Source organism: Micromesistius poutassou (genome assembly GCF_964030765.1).
Source record: "Micromesistius poutassou genome assembly, chromosome: 6".
NCBI classification, from domain to species: domain Eukaryota; kingdom Metazoa; phylum Chordata; class Actinopteri; order Gadiformes; family Gadidae; genus Micromesistius; species Micromesistius poutassou.
This window is the reverse complement of record NC_140276.1, coordinates 10,301,273-10,321,272: the sequence shown is the minus strand read 5'-3', so window position 1 is coordinate 10,321,272 and position 20,000 is coordinate 10,301,273. Positions and strand designations below refer to the sequence as shown.

General features: G+C 53.4%; 1 protein-coding gene across 1 annotated transcript in view; it reads right to left on the bottom strand.

Moving 5' to 3' along the window:
* The window catches only part of LOC311345486 (teneurin-3), a gene marked incomplete at both ends in the record, with an annotated part of 54,316 nt that overhangs the window by 30,578 nt on the left and 3,738 nt on the right, over positions 1-20,000 (bottom strand). The window contains 8 exons of the mRNA XM_084469901.1: positions 1,164-1,310; positions 5,584-5,769; positions 8,617-8,817; positions 9,823-10,017; positions 10,817-10,918; positions 12,703-12,886; positions 15,806-16,020; positions 19,404-19,520. Coding sequence (XP_084326027.1) covers positions 1,164-1,310; positions 5,584-5,769; positions 8,617-8,817; positions 9,823-10,017; positions 10,817-10,918; positions 12,703-12,886; positions 15,806-16,020; positions 19,404-19,520 — 1,347 coding nt within the window. The remainder of the gene's footprint in view (positions 1-1,163; positions 1,311-5,583; positions 5,770-8,616; positions 8,818-9,822; positions 10,018-10,816; positions 10,919-12,702; positions 12,887-15,805; positions 16,021-19,403; positions 19,521-20,000) is intronic.

The window sequence follows — 20,000 nt, the reverse complement described above, 5'->3', positions numbered from 1 at the left end:
GAATATGCACTGGTCAGCTATACTGTCCTATCATTGGAACTGGGTCTGGAGGGGTTAAGTGCTACATCGTACTGACTGAGTCTTTCGTACGGGGCTACAATGTCTGGTCTCCTCAAGACGAACATGGATCTAGAAGCAGAGCAATGCATCATGGGCTGAAACAGGGAGCAGGCAGGTTTACACCTCGTCTCCTCTAGAAGAACATGGATCTAGAGCAGATGCAGAGCGTGGTCGTAGCATCACATTGTGATGCAATATCAAGATGCCGTCCGTCTCCATCCTGCGATCCCAGGCCCGTAGCACAGCGCCCAGACTCCCCCGTCCCTGGACCCCCCCCCCCCCCCCCCCCCCCGTCCATGGACCCCCTCCAGAATAAACAGATCCTAATGACCGGGGGCCGCAGACGCCAGGTGCATCATGGTCTGGATCAATGCCACCCCCCCCCCCCCCCCCCCGGCCCCCTGGTCCGCCAAGCCCCGCCAAGCCCCCCCCGGCCTGTGGGAGCCTGCTGAGCCATCCATCAGGGAGGAGGCTGCCCCCCCCAGGCCCCACCTCCACTCTGCCGTGCCCAACACAATCACTGGGATGGGAATGAGGTCCGACGGCCAGAGCCACAAGGAAGGCAGGATTACACCTTTCTTTATCCAGCACAGTTGTTTTAGGAGTGTCAGAACATTTAGAGACAAAACAAAGTAGAATTGTCCCCTTATTTGAACTGATAGTGTGTGTGTGTTGCGTTCAGAAGACACGTATGTATCCCTGTGTGTATGGGTGGGACACACACTACATGACGCAACCTTTTTGCAAGTTGCTTTGCCCTTCACAAAGAAAAAGGCGTGTGTTGGATCAGACCGGTGTGTGTCGGGTCAGACCGGTGTGTGTCGGGTCAGATCGGTGTGTGTCGGGTCAGACCGGTGTGTGTCGGGTCAGACCGGTGTGTGTCGGGTCAGATCGGTGTGTGTCGGGTCAGACCGGTGTGTGTCGGGTCAGATCGGTGTGTGTCGGGTCAGACCGGTGTGTGTCGGGTCAGACCGGTGTGTGTCGGGTCAGATCGGTGTGTGTCGGGTCAGACCGGTGTGTGTCGGGTCAGATCGGTGTGTGTCGGGTCAGACCGGTGTGTGTCGGGTAAGACAGGTGTGTGTTGGGTCAGACGGGCATCTCACCCCCCTCGTTGTCCTTGCCGTCGGAGCAGAGTGTTTCCGTGGCGACGTGGCAGCCCAGCCCCCTCCAGCCGCCCTGGCAGACGCAATGCCAGACGTTGTGGTCCAGGACACATCTCCCGTTGTTGTTACAGAGCCCGGGACAGCCGTCTGTCAACACAGGCCTTGTTAACCCCCGACCAATCACAGCGTAGAAAACAAATGAGGGGGAGGGAGGGAGGGGGGTTGGATGGGAGGCAAGGAAGGACAAATAAATGGTAGAAGACGACATCAGGAGAACATGTAGTCTGGGAGGCTCTGGGGAGGGGTGTGCTGGTCTTCACATGAGAGGGATGGAGGCCACTGGGAACTCATTAACTTTACTGACGCCTGATTAAAATGATCAGGTTACGAAGGTTCATTAATTAGCCTTTTTGGGACCAACGTCAACGCTGGAGCAGGCGACCAATCAGAGAGAGTGTTAGATGCATACGGAAGCCCTCATGTGAATGGACAGCAACACCATGGGAAGGGGAGGGGTTATGTAAATCAGGGGGAGGGGTTTGACAGAACCATGTGGGGCGGGTCCCGTTGCTGCTAGGGGAGGGGTTTGTGCGGTTGGACTGGTCAGACAGGGTGAGACAGCGGGGTCTGTGGGACTGACGGACAGGGGATGGAGGGACTGGGAGGACTGGGACAGGACGCCGTGCTGGGAGACACACACCCCCTGAGGTGGGAGGGCAGATTACCTTTATATCCTATCTTCACGGCTCCTATCACAGCCGTGCAGAGGGAGACATTCGGAAAAGAAAATTACTAAGACTGACAAACACAATCACTGTGCGTCACTGGTGGGGTAACTTGGGGGTTAACTTGTAGGGTAACTTGTAGAGTAACCTGTGGGGTAACTTGTGGGTTAACTTGTAGGGTAACTTGTGGGTAACCTGTGGGATAACTTGTCGGTTAACTCATGGGTTAACTTGTGGGTAACTTGTGGGTTAACTTGTGGGTAACCTGTGGGGTAACTTGTGGGTTAACTTGTCACATAACCTGTGGGGTAACTTATGGGTTAACTTGTCACATAACCTGTGGGGTAACTTCTGGGTAACCTGTGGGTTAACTTGTGGGTTAACTTGTGGGTAACCTGTGGGTTAACTCAAGGGTAACTTGAATGGTAACTTGTGGGTTTACTCGTGGGTTACCTTGTCACGTAACCTGTGGGATAACTTATGAGTTAACTTGTGGGTTAACTTGTCACGTAACCTGTGGGGTAACTTGTGGGGTAATTTGTCACATAACCTGTGGGGTAACTTGTGGGTTAACTTGTAGGGTAACTTGTCACGTAACCTGTGAGGTAACTTGTGGGGTAATTTGTCACATAACCTGTGGGGTAACTTGTGGGTAACTTGTCCCTTGACCTGTGGGGTAACTTATGGGGTAACTTGTGGGATACCTTGTCACGTAACCTGTGGGGTAACATGTGGGGTAACTTGTAGGGTAACTTGTCACAAAACCTGTGGGGTAACTTGTAGGGTAACTTGTCTCTTGACCTGTGGGGTAACTTGTAGGGTAACTTGTAGGGTAACTTGTAGGGTAACTTGTCACATAACCTGTGGGGTAACTTGTGGGTAACTTGTCCCTTGACCTGTGGGGTAACTTATGGGGTAACTTGTGGGATACCTTGTCACGTAACCTGTGGGGTAACATGTGGGGTAACTTGTAGGGTAACTTGTCACAAAACCTGTGGGGTAACTTGTAGGGTAACTTGTCTCTTGACCTGTGGGGTAACTTGTAGGGTAACTTGTAGGGTAACTTGTAGGGTAACTTGTCACATAACCTGTGGGGTAACTTATGGGTTAACTTGTCACATAACCTGTGGGGTAACTTCTGGGTAACCTGTGGGTTAACTTGTGGGTTAACTTGTGGGTAACCTGTGGGTTAACTCAAGGGTAACTTGAATGGTAACTTGTGGGTTTACTCGTGGGTTACCTTGTCACGTAACCTGTGGGATAACTTATGAGTTAACTTGTGGGTTAACTTGTCACGTAACCTGTGGGGTAACTTGTGGGGTAATTTGTCACATAACCTGTGGGGTAACTTGTGGGTTAACTTGTAGGGTAACTTGTCACGTAACCTGTGAGGTAACTTGTGGGGTAATTTGTCACATAACCTGTGGGGTAACTTGTGGGTAACTTGTCCCTTGACCTGTGGGGTAACTTATGGGGTAACTTGTGGGATACCTTGTCACGTAACCTGTGGGGTAACATGTGGGGTAACTTGTAGGGTAACTTGTCACAAAACCTGTGGGGTAACTTGTAGGGTAACTTGTCTCTTGACCTGTGGGGTAACTTGTAGGGTAACTTGTCACGTAACCTGTGGGGTAACTTGTAGGGTAACTTGTCTCTTGACCTGTGGGGTAACTTGTAGGGTAACTTGTAGGGTAACTTGTAGGGTAACTTGTCACAAAACTTGTGGGGTAACTTGTAGGTAACTTGTCACGTAACCTGTGGGGTAACTTGTAGGGTAACTTGTAGGGTAACTTGTCTCTTGACCTGTGGGGTAACTTGTAGGGTAACTTGTCACGAAACCTGTGGGGTAACTTGTAGGGTAACTTGTAGGGTAACTTGTCCCTTGACCTGTGGGGTAACTTGTCACGAAACCTGTGGGGTAAGTTGTAGGGTAACTTGTCACGTGACCTGTGGGGTAACTGGTGGTGTAGTGGAGACAAGGTGGGGAGGGGGGTGAAGGGCTTAGCCACTCGGGGGGGGGGGGGGGGCGTTCTCATTTAAATCTGGGGGCTGCTGGATGTTTACTGAGCTGGAGGGTGGAGGCTCTGGGGTGGAGGTGCTGGTGGGGGAGCCCCACCCTCCTGAATTAGCCATTAGCCCTGAACACAAGACATGGAGCTCCGGGAGCTCAGTGGGAGATGGAGGAGGAGGAGGAGGAGGAGGAGTTACCTGATACTCTAGAGTCCAGGGCTAGACGAGGAGGAGGCCAGAGGGGGTTGGAGAGACGGCAAGACACACAGACGGGAAGATACACAAGACATAGAGACAGACACAGAGACGGACAGACAGACAGGTAGGTAAATAGACATGTATACAAACAGACAGACGGAGAGACAGACAGATAAACAGAGGGGCAGTCAGACAGACAGAAAGAGAAACACACCTAGGAATCAGGTCAACAAGTGTTAATAGAAACAGAGGGAGAGAGAGACGGGTTAGAGAGGAGGTGAGGAGGAGCTCTGCCAATCAGAGGAGCCTGAGGAAGGATGCTGCTGCTTCCTGTTGCCGCGCCGACATAGTGAGCTGCACTAACGACGTGCTGTAATATCGGGCCGTACGCGGGAGTCTGGCGTCCCGCTCTGAATAAACGCGCGTGCGGCTCGCGCTAACCATCTGCCGCCTTGTTAACACAGAGGCGTACCGCTGCTGTCGCTCGGAGCAGCTCCGATGCCGCCGCCCGTGTGCTGGATGAGCCGGTTTAAACTGGATCTGGCGGAGCAGCGTCCCTCTGCCGGGGTCCTGGAGCGAGCCCCGCTCATTGTGTCGCCGCTATGAACACAGCGAAAGCGCTCGTCTGTTTCCCATCGTCTGCACCTCATTGACTCCGGCAGCGGAGGGGGGGGGCGGCGGTTCGGCGGGACGCGGCGCCGGTGCTAAGCCGTGCGCGGAGCGGACGGCGGACACCGCAGAGCGGCGGTGGAGGCGCGGGCGTGTAACGGGATTAGGGGCCGCTTTGTGGCGGTGGCAGTCATCACGCGTTCAGCGCTGAGATCTGAGCGGCCCTCTGACTGCAGCCGGAGGGGGGGGGGGGAGACTCCGATGCCTCCAGCCGTGCCTCCGTCAGGGCCCCGCGGGGGAGGGGCAAGGAGGGGAGGGGTTAGTGTGGTGGGGTTAGGAGGGACTAACCCCTGACTGGTGTCCTGTATCAGGGTGTGAGGACTGTCTAAGCCCCCTGGTGCTCTGGGTGTGAGGACTGTCTAACCCCTGGTGTCCAGTGGTTCTGGGTGTAGGACTGTCTAACCCCCGTTGTGGTCTGGGTGTGAGGACTGTCTAACCCCCCTGGTGTCCTGAAGGTGTGAGGACTGTCTAACCCCTGGTGTCCTGGGGTGTGAGGACTGTCTAACCCCCGTTGTGGTCTGGGTGTGAGGACTGTCTAACCCCCCTGGTGTCCTGGAGGTGTGAGGACTGTCTAACCCCTGGTGTCCTGGGGGTCTGGGTGTGAGGACTGTCTAACCCCCTGGTGTCCTGGAGGTGTGAGGACTGTCTAACCCCTGGTGTCCTGGGGGTCTGGGTGTGAGGACTGTCAACCCCCCTTGGTGCTCTGGGTGTGAGGACAGTCTAACCCCTGGTGTCCTGGGGGTCTGGGTGTGAGAACCTTCTAACCCCTGGTGTCCTGGGGGTGTGAGGACTGTCTAACCCCTGGTGCGAGGACCTACCTATGGTGCAGTGCTCCCCGGTCCAGCCCTGGTGGCAGTCACACTTGCCGTCCCTGCAGACTCCGTGGTCGATGCAGCGGGGGTGGCAGTCCCTCTGCAGGCACTCGGGCCCCGCCCAGCCCTCCTCGCAGTGGCAGGACCCGCTGAGGCACACGCCGTGGGCCCCGCAGTCCACCACGCACAGCTCTGAAGGACACACAACTAGGTTATACACAGCCGTAACACAGCCGTAACACAACCGCAACACAACCGTAACACGACCACAACACAACCACCGCACAACCACCACACAACCATAAAACAACCTCCACAAAACCACTACAACCACGACAAAACCACTACAACCACCACAAAACCACTATAACCACCACACAACCGTAAAACAACCACCACACAACCACTCCAACCACCACACAACCATTGTATAAGCGCCACTCAACCGCCACACAACCACTACAAAACCACTACCCAGGCAGACAGTCCATGTCTCAGTCTATCCTGATGCTTCTGTGGGGGAGCAGAGCTCTGGACCAGAGGGCCGGTCTGTGGTGGAGCTCTGGACCAGAGGGCTGGTCTGTGGTGGAGCTCTGGACCAGAGGGCTGGTCTGTGGTGGAGCTCTGGACCAGAGGGCCGGTCTGTGGTGGAGCTCTGGACCAGAGGGCCGGTCTGTGGTGGAGCTCTGGACCAGAGGGCCGGTCTGTGGTGGAGCAGAGATCTGGACCAGAGGGCTGGTCGGTGTTTGCAGAAGATATCTAGCAGCAGGATGTGTCTTTGGATTTCGTTTACCCTCCTCAGTGTCATAAAAACAGGAATGTCATATTGCATCTGCTGCTGGATTGGAAGTAATTTGTGTTGCTACCTGAGGGGCCTCTTGAGGAGGCTGGGAACCGACCAATCTAACCACAATCATCTGGAACCATTCCCCACTCACAATAATGACCACCATGTTGTTCATGTTGTGCTGGCGGTTATTAAATGGTTGATAGTTTCAGTCGGTCGCTGTCCCTCCCCTGTGTTCAGTCTGGCTTTCCTCGTCTCTTCTGGATCTCTAACTCTTTTTGTTCTTTGGTTCTCACTATTCTACGGTTCTTCAGAGTGCACAGACGGTCGAGGCGTCTGTGTTGGCTGGGGGGGCTCTCGTAGAGTGTGACTGTGATAAGGGATGTTTAAATAAAGTTGAGTTGATGATTAATAAACAACGACTGCGAATGAGGAACATTTGAGAAGAACTACTTCTAAGAAAATATGTAAAAAGAGAATAGAAATGATGCTAAACTAAAGCTCAGCCCTTCTTCATGTTTTTCAAATGTTATTTATTACTTTATTCTATTGCTTCATGATTTCTTCAAAGAGACTTTCCCAGCAGCAGAGCAACAGAGCGTTGTTTCATCTCATTGTCTGAAGAACACGAGAGACAACACAACAGAGAACACAGCAACACAACATATGTTTCAATCAGCCAATCAGCTCCAACTACTGTTTCCTCCTTCTGTGAAGTGTTGCATTGTGGGTAATGCTTCATCTGTGTTATCACTTCGAGATCACAGCGTGCCCAAATCGTTGATCGTACACAACTTCGGTTTACTGAAACTGCAATTAAATGCACTAGCAGGGGCCCGGCCCTGACTGCGTTGTGAATCACAAAGGCTTCAGCGCTCAGACATACCAAGAAAATTGCTCTATTGTCATAAATAAGTGAGCAGCGAATAGCGAAGGCCAGTCGATGGGCGGGATGGTCTGAGAGTGATGGTTCAAGGATAAAGTCCTCGTTGTTGGGCCGACAGACCTCCGATTTATGCTCCGCTGAACCTCCGGGTTTCGTCAGTAAATGGTAAATGGACTGCATGTATGCCACGCTTTTCCAACCAGTGGCCACCCAAAGCGCTGCTCAATACTGCCTAAACTTCACCCATTCATGCACACATTCACCCATTCATGCACACATTCACACACTGACGGCGGAGTCAGCCACGCAGGGCAACAGCCAGCTCGTCAGGAGCAGTCAGGGTGAGGCGTCTCGCTCAGGGGCACCTCGACACTTGGCTAGGAGGAGCCGGGGATCGAACCAGCAACCTTCCGGTTACCAGCCGACCCGCTCTACGTCCTGAGCCAAAGTCCGCCCTCCTTGTGATTCAGACTCCGGTGTCGGATGGGGAGCTGGCGGGGGGATTCACACTCAGAATATTAAGCCCGTCTCCGCAGGGGGTCAGAGCCGCTGCAGAAAGGAACCTCTTTTCCATAGAATCTTTGCAATCAATTTTTCATTAGCGGCGGCGTGTTTATCTGCCTTAACATGCCCCCGACGCCAGTCGATGTGTGCTCTGCGCTTGTTAATTAAGACTTATTTAATTGAGGAGGTGCTGGGGTAATAATTAAGAGAGAATCCTCTAAAACACACAGGGTGCCATCACCACCCCCACCCACCTCCACCCCCACCCATCGCCCCCCCCCCCCCCCCACCCCCCCCTGCTGCCTCGAAGTGGAGTGCGTCCTTCACACGGTCAACAAAGCACTCTCCTCCACCTTCCTACAGACCAGTAAAGATACACCACATAGAGATAGAGACCAGTAGAGATACAACACATAGAGATACAACTCAGAGATACAACACAGAGATACCACTCATAGAGATACAACACAGAGAGATACCACTCATAGAGATACAACACAGAGATAGACCACATAGAATTACAACACATAGAGATAGACCACATAGAGATACCACTCATAGAGATACAACACATAGATACCACTCATAGAGATACAACACACAGAGATACCACTCATAGAGATACAACACATAGAGATACAACACATAGAGATACCACTCATAGAGATACAACACATAGAGATAGACCACATAGAGATACAACACATAGAGATAGACCACATAGAGATACCACTCATAGAGATACAACACATAGATACCACTCATAGAGATACAACAGATAGAGCTACAACACATAGAGATACCACTCACAGAGATACAACACATAGATACCACTCATAGAGGTTTCCAGAGGGGTCCTTACCCACGGAGCAGTCCACGCCCGTCCACTTGGCGTCGCACACACAATTCCCCGACTCGGTGCTGAAGGTCCCGTGGTTGGAGCACTGCTCGGGGCAGGTGGTCTTCAGGACCTCGCAGACGGCCCCCCCCCAGCCCGGGTTACAGTGGCATTCCCCGTGATGACAGGCTCCATGACCGGCACACACTGGGTCCATACAGTCCACTGGGAGGGGGGGGGGGGGGAGACAGGAGTGAGACTCTGAGATACCTCGGTGGTTAATAACCCTCTTAAGAACACGTTCTGCTGTTCTAGATGAGGATGAAGAGGGACTCGTTATTACAGCCCCCTGCTGTGTCTGTCTGCTCGGCTTAAGCCGCACTCAGACTGAATATTAATGCTGTATAAATACATCCTCTCCACAGCATGCCGGTGTCTCTCTGAGCGTGCCGTGTTTGCCTTTTGTTTCTGGCCATCTCTGTGTCACTTCCCGTCGTTTCCACCAGAGAGTCAGTCTGTGTTCACATCTCCTATCTGACGGGTGCAGCTTTAGTGCTATACATCGTCTCCGTACAGAGACGTCTCCTCCGTCTCCTCGGGGCTGATTACAGGGAGATCATCATGTTTACAGGATGCTAATCATTGTCAATCATGTGGCTCATTAATGTTATTATGAGTCAGCTGCCGATCACAACGAGGCTGACCAGAGATCCTCCAACGACACCGGAACCTCGGGGCGATGTTAGTATGCATGTTATTGATTGTCCACAATCACTTCTGTGCTTCCATTTCTCCCGATGATCATTTGCAGAACGTTCTGCGTGAGGCCAGCGACCTCAGGAGCATCTGAGGTGTCTAATTGCCTCTGAATGTGGATCGATGGAGTTAAACACAGCTGGGCTGGGAGGAGGAGGAGGAGGAGGAGGAGGAGATGCCTCCTTCCCAATGCAGGAACGGATCAATAAGTGATTGAGCCAGCGGTTGTTCTCTGCCACACGTCTCCTCCTGCGTCTCCTCCTGCGTCTCCTCCTGCGTCTCCAGCTGTTTGTGTTAAACAGTTAGAGGAAGCTAATTCATACACGGGGAAAGTCGATAACAGCATCCGATAAATGATCTGCTCGGCGGAGTCGAAAACACCGATTGTTTTACCGCTGGAGTGGGTCTGGTCCCTGGGGGCCACTCTTCTAGGAGATGGGAGGAGGGGGGGGGGGGGGAAGGTACACCTCCTACCCTGCTCGCAGTAGTTCCCCTTGCGGCCGGCGTTGCAGACACACTCGCCCCCTACGCAGGTGCCGTGCCCCCCACACTGGGGGTCAAGGCACTGGGCGTTCTGGACGTCGCACTCCGTCCCCTTCCAGCCGCTGAAGCACTGGCAGCGGCCCCGCGTGTACTGACCGTTGCCGCTGCACAGCACCGGACAGGCCGCTGGAGGAGGAGATGAGGAGAGGAGGAGAGGGAGGAGAGGGAGAGAGGGAGGGGAGGGAGAGGAGGAGAGGAGAGGGAGAGGAGGAGGGAGAGGGAGGAGAGGGAGAGGGAGGAGAGGGAGAGAGGGAGGGGAGGGAGAGGAGGAGAGGAGAGGGAGAGGAGGAGGGAGAGGGAGGAGAGGGAGAGGAGGAGGGAGAGGAGAGGGAGAAGAGGGAGGAGGTCAGAACCAGGGAGGAGGAGACAGAGGTAAGAAACCAGGGAGGAGGAGGTCAGAACCAGAGAGAGGGAGGAGAGGGAGGTCAGAACACAACATGCTGGACACTGCTCCTGTTCATCAGTCAGAATCTGTTGAGGTGTGTTTGGTCGAATAAGTCAGGGGGAGACTGAGGGTGTGCTGTGATTGGATGACGGAGTCAGGAGGAAATGAGGCTGGGGGGTGGGGTGGTACTGGATTGCGGGCGGACGGGATTGTTGACGGGGGCGGTGGGGGGGAGCAACTCGGGAGCAACTCAGCTCAATTTACAATAAAGATGAAGTTGCTGGGGTGGGTGGGGCTCTCCGAAGATTGACGGGCCCCCTGATTGGTCGGGGCCCGTAAGCGACTGGAGTTACGCCACAGGATGACTCTGAGACGTCTGATTGAGGTATTAAAGCCTGATGTCTGGTCCTGAAGTCAATACTCCGTGGTGATGCCGGGGTCTCGTGGGGGGACTGGGGGGGTCAGGGCTGGGGGGGTCAGGGCTGGGGGGGGGGGGGTCCTGGCGGGGCACGGGGTTATGGTCAGGGCCGGGGGCCTTACCGCGGGAGCAGTAGGGGCCCATGAAGCCGGGGAAGCAGTGGCAGGAGCCGGCCACACACTCCCCGTTGCCATAGCAGCTGTGAGGGCACTCCATGACCGAGTCTGCAGGGACAGGAAGAGGAAATCCATAGTGATATCTATCAGTGAGTGCGCTCATCATGTCACATTAATCAGCCCACAAATCATCTCCCTTTTACACAAGTCATTAAATCAACAGGTGTTCCTTTTGTCCCTCTTCTAGAGCCGGGGTTCACAACCTCTTTTGTTCCAAGGACCGGCATATTCCGAAAAAGGATTTGGAGGAGCGGTAGTCAATTTTAATGCCTTAATTTTAAGATGATTTTAAGATCTTTTTTTTTGTTTTTTTTCATTGTTTTTCAAGATCTTGTATTCACAACAATTAAAACACCAGCAATTAAACGCTTGAGTCTCAGGTGCCCTTCAACAATCCAATAATATAAAAAACAATTTATAAGAGAAACACAAGAAAAGTCACCTGAGACTTAAATAAACACAAAAGTAGTGCAAGGACACAGTGCATTTACAGTGCATTTACAGTGGTTTAGTTGCATATTATGAACTAGGTGGCAACAAAGGCAAATTGTATGAATTGAATACACCAATATTTCAACTTTCAGAACAATTCTCAAATGTCTTTTCTCCACTACAAATTAGTTTATGTGTTGGAGGAAATAACATGACTCGTATAGCCTAAGTTATAAATTATGACATAATTTCTTTCTTTTTTTAATGTATATTTTGAGGCCCGGTTCTAACGGGTCCAGGGGCCGGCTCCGGACCGGGTCCCGGGGCTTGGGAATCGCTGTTCTAGAGGAGCCGCAGTGTTCCTCAGGCGGCTCAAAACATGCAGATCTGCTACTTGATGCTCCTGTGAGCATCAGTGATCTTCAGTGGCTCCCAGGAGCAGTCGGAGGTCTCCTGTAATCCTCAGCTCAGCTCCGCTCCGCTCATCCAAGACATTTTAAATAAAAGTCACAACGGCGTTTTAAATCACCCGGAATTATTGTATTTCCTTGACACATTTTTCTCCCCCTGTCACATCCCTTCTCACATGAGTGACGGCTGGCACAACACCTCCCCCCCCTCCCGAGTGTTTATAGCTCTGTAAATCTGGTGTGACTTGAAGTTAATCTGACGTCTCCTACAGCCACATCCAGCCTGCGCTCAGCTCATGAAGGCCCCGGCCGGCCGTGTTATTCCACCGGAGGGGAACACTTGTGTTATTGCTCCGGCCTCCGGCGGACATCGACTGGCACTGGACGGACCGCAGCAATACGACCTCTAACCCATCGATAGTTTCATATCGGTGGAGTGGATCAATGTTGCCTGCACTCGCCTCCCTCAGAGGAAATACAAAAGGCTCAGACTTAGTGCTTTTCTACCTTGAAATCCACAAGGAAATTTGACTTGAGCGCATCGACGCGGTTGTTAGTCGACATGAATCAATGAACAGTCGTATCGCTGGCACTCGCGTTCCCCAAATGAAACCTTGTGTTCCGTCCCGAGAGCAGAAGCGTTTCAGAGCGCTGAGCTCGCCTCAATGTCAAGCCTGCTGGTTTACTAGTGAAGGACGCCCTGATGTTGATGCTCCTTCAGATGTTAATCTATGTTAACACCACCGCTCCCCCCTCTCACCGGACGGATGGACCCCCTGCTCAGCTGACATAGCGGGTGCAGCCTTTAGAGCTTTGCATCGTCTCCATACAGAGACGCCCTCGACGGAGGCGTCTCCTCGTCTCCTCGGGGCTGATTACAGGTCGATCATCATGTTTACAGGATGCTAATCATTGTCAATCATGTGGCTCATCTATGGTATCATGAGTTGGTTAATAATAATTATTAGTTGTGAGCTGAGCTGCTCTCACCCAGGACGATGGTGTTGTAGGACACGGCCTCCACGCCGCGGCCGTCGTTGTAGAAGGCCAGGTGCCAGACCCCCGGGTCCAGGTGCTGGATGAAGCCCGCCTGGTGGACCGCCACCGGCTCGCTGGTCGGCCGCCGCTCCTTAGCGATCAGCCGGCTGCCGTCCAGCAGCTCCACAAAGTCATACTGGAGACACACAATAATACACACTGAGGAACTGTGCTGTACGCAATACTGTACGCACAGCACACTATACACACAGCCCTCTGATACACACTGAGAAACATACTGTATGCACATCACACTATACACACAGCCCTCTGATACACACTAATACATAGACTCACATCACACTATACACTCTAAAACACATACTCGCATCACACTAAACACAGCAGCTCCATAATGTCATAATGCAGAAACACACAGAATACACTCTAGAAGGTGTACTCACATCACACTGTACACACACAGAATACACTCTAGAAGGTGTACTCACATCACACTGTACACACACAGAATACACACTTACACATGTACTCACATCCAACTATACAGAAGTCATACTGCAGACACACACAGCTCTCTGAATACACACTGACTCAACACATGGACTCACATCCAACTATACCCAAGCAGCAGGTCTGTTTATTCAGATCCCTCTAACACACGGCCCTCACAGCCTCACAAAGAGGATTCACAATGGCAGAATCACGTTTCAACCAGCTTCAGGTGCAGGTGAGGAGCTGTTCTCTGGTCCGACTGTTCCTCCCCCATGGCTCCACCTTCTGAACACCCAGACCCCCCACCCGCTCCTCCCTGTGGAGCAGGCTGCCCACCCCTCTGAGGGTAGAGCCATTCACCACCCCTGGCTTTGCTCCTCATGAGCGGTTCCTTAAAGACCGGAGGAATGAGGGCCATAAAACACATAGAACCAGAACGACTTCATTAACATAAAGATGAATGGAACAGGCCGCTAAAGAGCCGCGTGGAGAACTACAATGCTGGAGAACCATGCGCTGGAGAACCACAACGCTGAGAAACCACAATACAACAATTGCGTTCGTCGACAATCGCGTTCGTCCCCCGTCCCTCCGTCGACTCCGTAGGGACCCCCCTATAAAGCCTCGGCCACCCTCGTGCCACCCCTTTAGGAAAAGTCTGGCTCCGCCACTGACCACAACGCTAGAGAACCGCAACGCTGGAGAACCACAATGCTGGAGAACCACAATGCTGGAGAACCACAATGCTGGAGAACCACTGGCTGGAAAACCACTGGCTGGAGAACCACAAAACTGGAGAACCACTGGCTAGGGAAGCTGCTGCGTCTCCGTCAGCAGGCGGGGCCCCGACCGCCTCCATCAGCAGCGTCAGCAGAATGGCAGAACGGTGGGCCAGATGAGAGCAGATATGAGCAGACGAGGGCGCCAGTGGCGGGAGGAGAACGCCACCAGGATGTGAATCCACTGACCTCGTGCACCTCGGTCAGAAACTCAATGACAGATGAGTTGGTGGGGGGGGGGGGGCGGTGTTTCGGAGGTGAGGGGGGGGGGGGGGGGGGGGGGGGGTGTGTCTGAGGTGAGGGGGGGGGGCGGTGTGTCTTAGGGGGGGGGGGGGGGGGGTGGCGGGGGGTTGGAGATGAGTGGAGTGCATTCCAGGCGCAGGCGTGGACAGGGACTCGATACGCGACGAGCAGAGAGGAGAGCATTGTTCTCGCGGAGAGGAGAACAACTCTTCGTCGATACGTTTCAGTGGTCCTCTTGGCCATCGACCGGACCCCCGCTGACCTAACACAACGTAGCGGTCCGCGCTCTGGAGACACCTGACAGTCTCCATTGGCCACACAAAGACACATACACAGACTAGAGTCAGATAATTACTGCTCGTACCGGCCTCGTCACCTTGAGGGACATTGAGCCCTCTCCTCCTCCCTCTCCTCCTCCCTCTCCTCCTCCTCCTCCTCCTCCTCATCCTCATCCTCATCCTCCCCCCTCCTTGGTGGGGGAGGATGAGAGGAGAGGTGAAGCTTTAAGAATGGAGTGGGAGTGATCCGCTCTCGTCTGAGGACTTCCTCCACTGATCTGAACGCTTAGACACCCGGCGGAAACATGAATAGCTGCATCTAGCAGAACACACAGCTGCTCTTTACATAGAGCTCTGATCCTGACACACACACACACACACACACACACACACCAGTGTGGCTCAGACAAGTCAAACAGTGGTAGTAATAAGTTATTAGATTAAGCTTCACAGTGAGACAGCTCCTCCACTACCAGGGCGGACCAGAGCAGGGTGCCCAAGAACGCTCTCCTCCCCCTGGACCAGGGGAGAGGGGAGGAGATCAGGGAGAGGGGAGGAGACTAGAGGAGAGGGGAGGAGACCAGGGGAGAGGGGAGGAGACCAGGGGAGAGGGGAGGAGACCAGGGGAGAGGGGAGGAGAGGGGAGGAGACCAGGGGAGAGGGGAGGAGACTAGAGGAGAGGGGAGGAGACCAGGGGAGAGGGGAGGAGACTAGAGGAGAGGGGAGGAGACCAGGGGAGAGGGGAGGAGACCAGGGGAGAGGGGAGGAGAGGGGAGGAGACCAGGGGAGAGGGGAGGAGACCAGGGGAGAGGGGAGGATACTAGAGGAGAGGGGAGGAGACTAGAGGAGAGGGGAGGAGACTAGAGGAGAGGGGAGGAGACCAGGGGAGAGGGGAGGAGACCAGGGGAGAGGGGAGGAGATCAGGGGAGAGGGGAGGAGACTAGAGAAGGGGGGAGGAGACCAGGGGAGAGGGGAGGAGACCAGGGGAGAGGGGAGGAGAGGGGAGGAGACCAGGGGAGAGGGGAGGAGATCAGGGGAGAGGGGAGGAGACTAGAGAAGGGGGGAGGAGACCAGGGGAGAGGGGAGGAGAGGGGAGGAGACTAGAGGAGAGGGGAGGAGAGGGGAGGAGACTAGAGAAGGGGGGAGGAGACTAGAGAGGGGGGAGGAGACCAGGGGAGAGGGGAGGAGACCAGGGGAGGAGACCAAGGGAGGGGGGAGGAGACCAGGGGAGAGGGGAGGAGGGGAGAGGGGAGGAGGGTGTGGTGATGAGGAGAGTGTGGTGATGAAGAGGGGGAGTGGTACCTGTGTGTGGGATGGGGCCAGGCCCTTGCGGCCGTAGACCCCGATCAGCGCGTTCTTCTGGACAGAGATGTTGAACTTGAGGAAGCTGGGCGTGGCCATGGTGAGGCGGGACCTCCAGAAGACCCCGGGGGGCAGACCCTGGGCCACGCGGTGCCCCACCGCCACCAGCCCCGTGTCTATGGAGCTGTTCTCCGGCGGCAGACCTCCACTCCTCCCTGGGGAGGGCAGAGCAGGTGGGGTCAGAACCTCCCCTCTGTAGGCCAGAACCTCCCCTCTGTAGGAACCTCCCCTCTGTAGACCAGAACCTCCCCTCTGTAGGAACCTCCCCTCTGTAGACCAGAACCTCCCCTCTTTAGGAACCTCCCCTCTGTAGACCAGAACCTCCCCTCTTTAGGAACCTCCTATCAGAACCTCCCCTCTGTAGGCCAGAACCTCCCCTCTGTAGGAACCTCCCATCAGAACCTCCCCTCTGTAGACCAGAACCTCCCCTCTGTAGGAACCTCCCATCAGAACCTCCCCTCTGTAGACCAGAACCTCCCCTCTTTAGGAACCTCCTATCAGAACCTCCCCTCTGTAGACCAGAACCTCCCCTCTTTAGGAACCTCCCATCAGAACCTCCCCTCTGTAGGTCAGAACCTCCCCTCTGTAGGAACCTCCCATCAGAACCTCCCCTCTGTAGGAACCTCCCCTCTGTAGGCCGGGGGCCTCATTTATTACTCGTGTGTAGAAAAGGATCTAAATTCTCTCTTAGTAAAAAAAAATCGGTATTTTTCAAACGTGAGTTAGACAATCATACGCACGATGAATCTTGATAAATCCCACCTGTTCTTAAGTACCATGCGCGTTCATGCTCAGACCATTTGCATTCAGAAACGCCTCCAATGAACTATGGTCACAGATTTCCCTTTCCTTACCAAGGAAAGGGACGTCTGGGGCCTCCTGTTCCGTTGGAGCTGCTTCCCCCGCGATCCAACCCCGGATAAGCGGTTTGATGATGAGGATGAGGTCCCAACGCATCCCTTTATCAACCATGTGAATGTGTTTTTCCCCTCACCGCTATAATGGCAAAGAGAGCGAAGAAAATAAACTAACACTAAAATGGAAATATGCCACCTCATAAACGAGGTGGCATTAATCCCAATGTTACTTTTTGGTTAACTTAGTGCAGGGGGCATCACAAATAAAATAAAGCTTGCTGCATGGGAAAACGTGACTGATGCAGTTAATTCAGTTGGGTCGGGAGTCACAGCCCAGACGTGAGACGTCTGCAACAAGCAGCTCAATCTTTGAAAATGCGCTCCCTGCGGAGAGCAGTTTGCCAAGTCTTCGCAAGATAAGCCATTGCACTACATTTAAAACCTTTTTTATAGCTGTTTTTATAGGGTTTGACACCAATTTGTCTGTTTGAAATTAGACAAAGGAGTAATTTAATGTTTTCTAATTAAAGGAAACACGGGACATATGTGATGTTGATTGCTTCATGCATACGTTGACACTCTTAAATGCTTTGCTTTTTGTTTGTAATATTGCTATTCTACCACTAGATTCGGTCCGTACTCATGGTCAGAGCTGTGCTTAGATTTACACACATTCCATTCCACATTCCACACATCCACAAGTATAAATACATTTTACGCACAAATCTGTGTGTAAGTACGGTTGATAAATGAGGCCCCAGAACCTCCCCTCTGTAGGAACCTCCCCTCTGTAGGCCAGAACCTCCCCTCTGAACCTCAGAACCACCCCTCTGTAGGCCAGAACCTCCATTTATACTCCTATTTGACTTGATACTGACTGTACTGTACTGTACTGTACTGGTTCCAGTGTGAGTCACAGAACCTTGAGTCAAAATGCCAGATAGAATATTCCTTCATAAGATTCTGTTAGGCTGCATGTCCCTCTGGGTGTGTGAGCGTGAGTGTGTGTGAGTGCGTGTGCACATGCGTGTGTGTGTGTGTGTGTGTGTGTGTGTGTGTGTGCAGTTCAGTGCATAAGGTATCAGATGTGTCATAAGCCTGAGGAAGCAGCAGTCAGAGAGGTCCGTACAGACTACAGGGCAGGACAGCACCAGCCCTCTGTTGGGATGCAGAGAGCGACAGCCAGCAGACAGACTCACACATCAAACCTTTATTCTGTACGCATGTGTGTGTGTGTGTGTGTGTGTGTGTGTGTGTGTGTGTGTGTGTGCATCGGTGTGTGACATGCCCCTGTGTCCGTCTGTATGACTGTATATGTCTGGCTGCGTGCGTCTATGTGTCCAGTGGGTGTTTGTGTGTGTGTGTGTGTGTGTGTGTGTGTGGTTGTGTGTGTGTGTGTGTGTGTGTGTGTGTGTGTGTGTGTGTGTGTGGTTGTGTGCATGTGTGTGGGGAAACTCCTCCATCCTAAACACCACCCTAACTCCTCCACCCTAACTCATCCACCCTGCACTCCTCCATCCTAAACACCACCCTAACTCCTCTATCCTAAACACCACCCTAACTCCTCCATCCTAAATACCACCCTAACTCCTCTATCCTAAACACCACCCTAACTCCTCTATCCTAAACACCACCCTAACTCCTCCACACTAACTCATCCATCCTAAACACCACCCTAACTCCTCCATCCTAAATACCACCCTAACTCCTCTATCCTAAACACCACCCTAACTCCTCTATCCTAAATACCACCCTAACTCCTCTATCCTAAACACCACCCTAACTCCTCTATCCTAAACACCACCCTAACTCCTCCACACTAACTCATCCATCCTAAACACCACCCTAACTCCTCCACCCTAAACTCCTCCATCCTAAACACCAGGCTGAGGTACCAGGTCGAGGTACCAGGCTGAGGTACCAGGCTGAGGTACCAGGCTGAGGTACCAGGTTATCTCCAGAGACTGAGCACGTCTGAGCAGATGGTCTGCTGTCTCTCACGAGCAGTGTTTACGCGTCTCCTACCTGTTTGACAACATAATTGAATCGCCTCACTGTTCCACCCCCAGAGAAATCAATATGGTAAGTGTCCCAAATTAGTTTGTTTCTAAAACAATTATTGAATGCAAATACATGTTTTTGGTTCAACATGAGCCATAAATGTTTATTCGACTGTAGCTGTGATGAAGTTAACTGCACTACTGTAACTGCAGGAAGAGGTGGGAGTCTGCAGAAACATTGTAACAGGGCTAGCATGCTAGGGATAGTGTTCTGGGTTAGCATGCTACGTTTGATTGTAAGTGCTATTAGCTACAGTAGCCTGATTAACGTGATAGGTTATCGTGATAGGTTAGCATGTGAGGTTATCGTGATAGTTAGCATGCTAGGTTAGTGTGCTAGGATAGCGTGCTAGGCTAGTGTGCCGGGTAAGTGTGCTATGCTAGCGTGCCGGGTTAGCGTGCTGGGTTAGCGTGCAGGGTTAGCATGCTTGGTTAGCGTGCTGGGTTAGCGTGCAGGGTTAGCATGCTTGGTTAGCGTGCTAGGCTAGTGTTCTGGGTTAGCGTTCCGGGTTAGCGTGCCGGGTTAGCATGCTGGGTTAGCATGCCGGGTTAGCATTTCAGGTTAGCATGCTGAGCTAGCATGCCGGGCTGGCGTGCTAGGCTAGTGGGGCGTGTCCTCACCGTGCTCTCCGGTCAGCAGGGGCACCAGGCCGGCTGGGCTGGGGGCGGGGCGGACTCCGTTCTCAAACAGACCGCTCTCCTCCTGCAGCTGCCAGTTCAGACCCAGCATGTGCATTGCTGTGGGGAACACACACACACACACACACACACACACACACACACACACACACAGGAGGGCCATTACAGCACATGGTATTATTATGGGGTGGCGGTGCAGAAGTCTACAGGGACCGTAGGGTCGATGCCCGGACCTGCAGCCCTAAGCCGCTGCTCTGAGGCCTCATTACCACCACTACTCCAGCCACCTCCACCACCACTACACCACCCAACTCCACTACCACTACACCACCCAACTCCACCACCACTACATCACCCAACTCCACCACCACCACCACACCACCCAACTCCACCACCACCACACCACCCACCTCCACCACCACTACACCACCCAACTCCACCACCACCACACCACCCAACTCCACCACCACCACACCACCCACCTCCATCACCACTACACCACCCACCTCCACCACCAGACCCCTCCATCACCAGGCCACTACACCACCTGCTGCAACACCACCAAGACCCCTGGTCCAG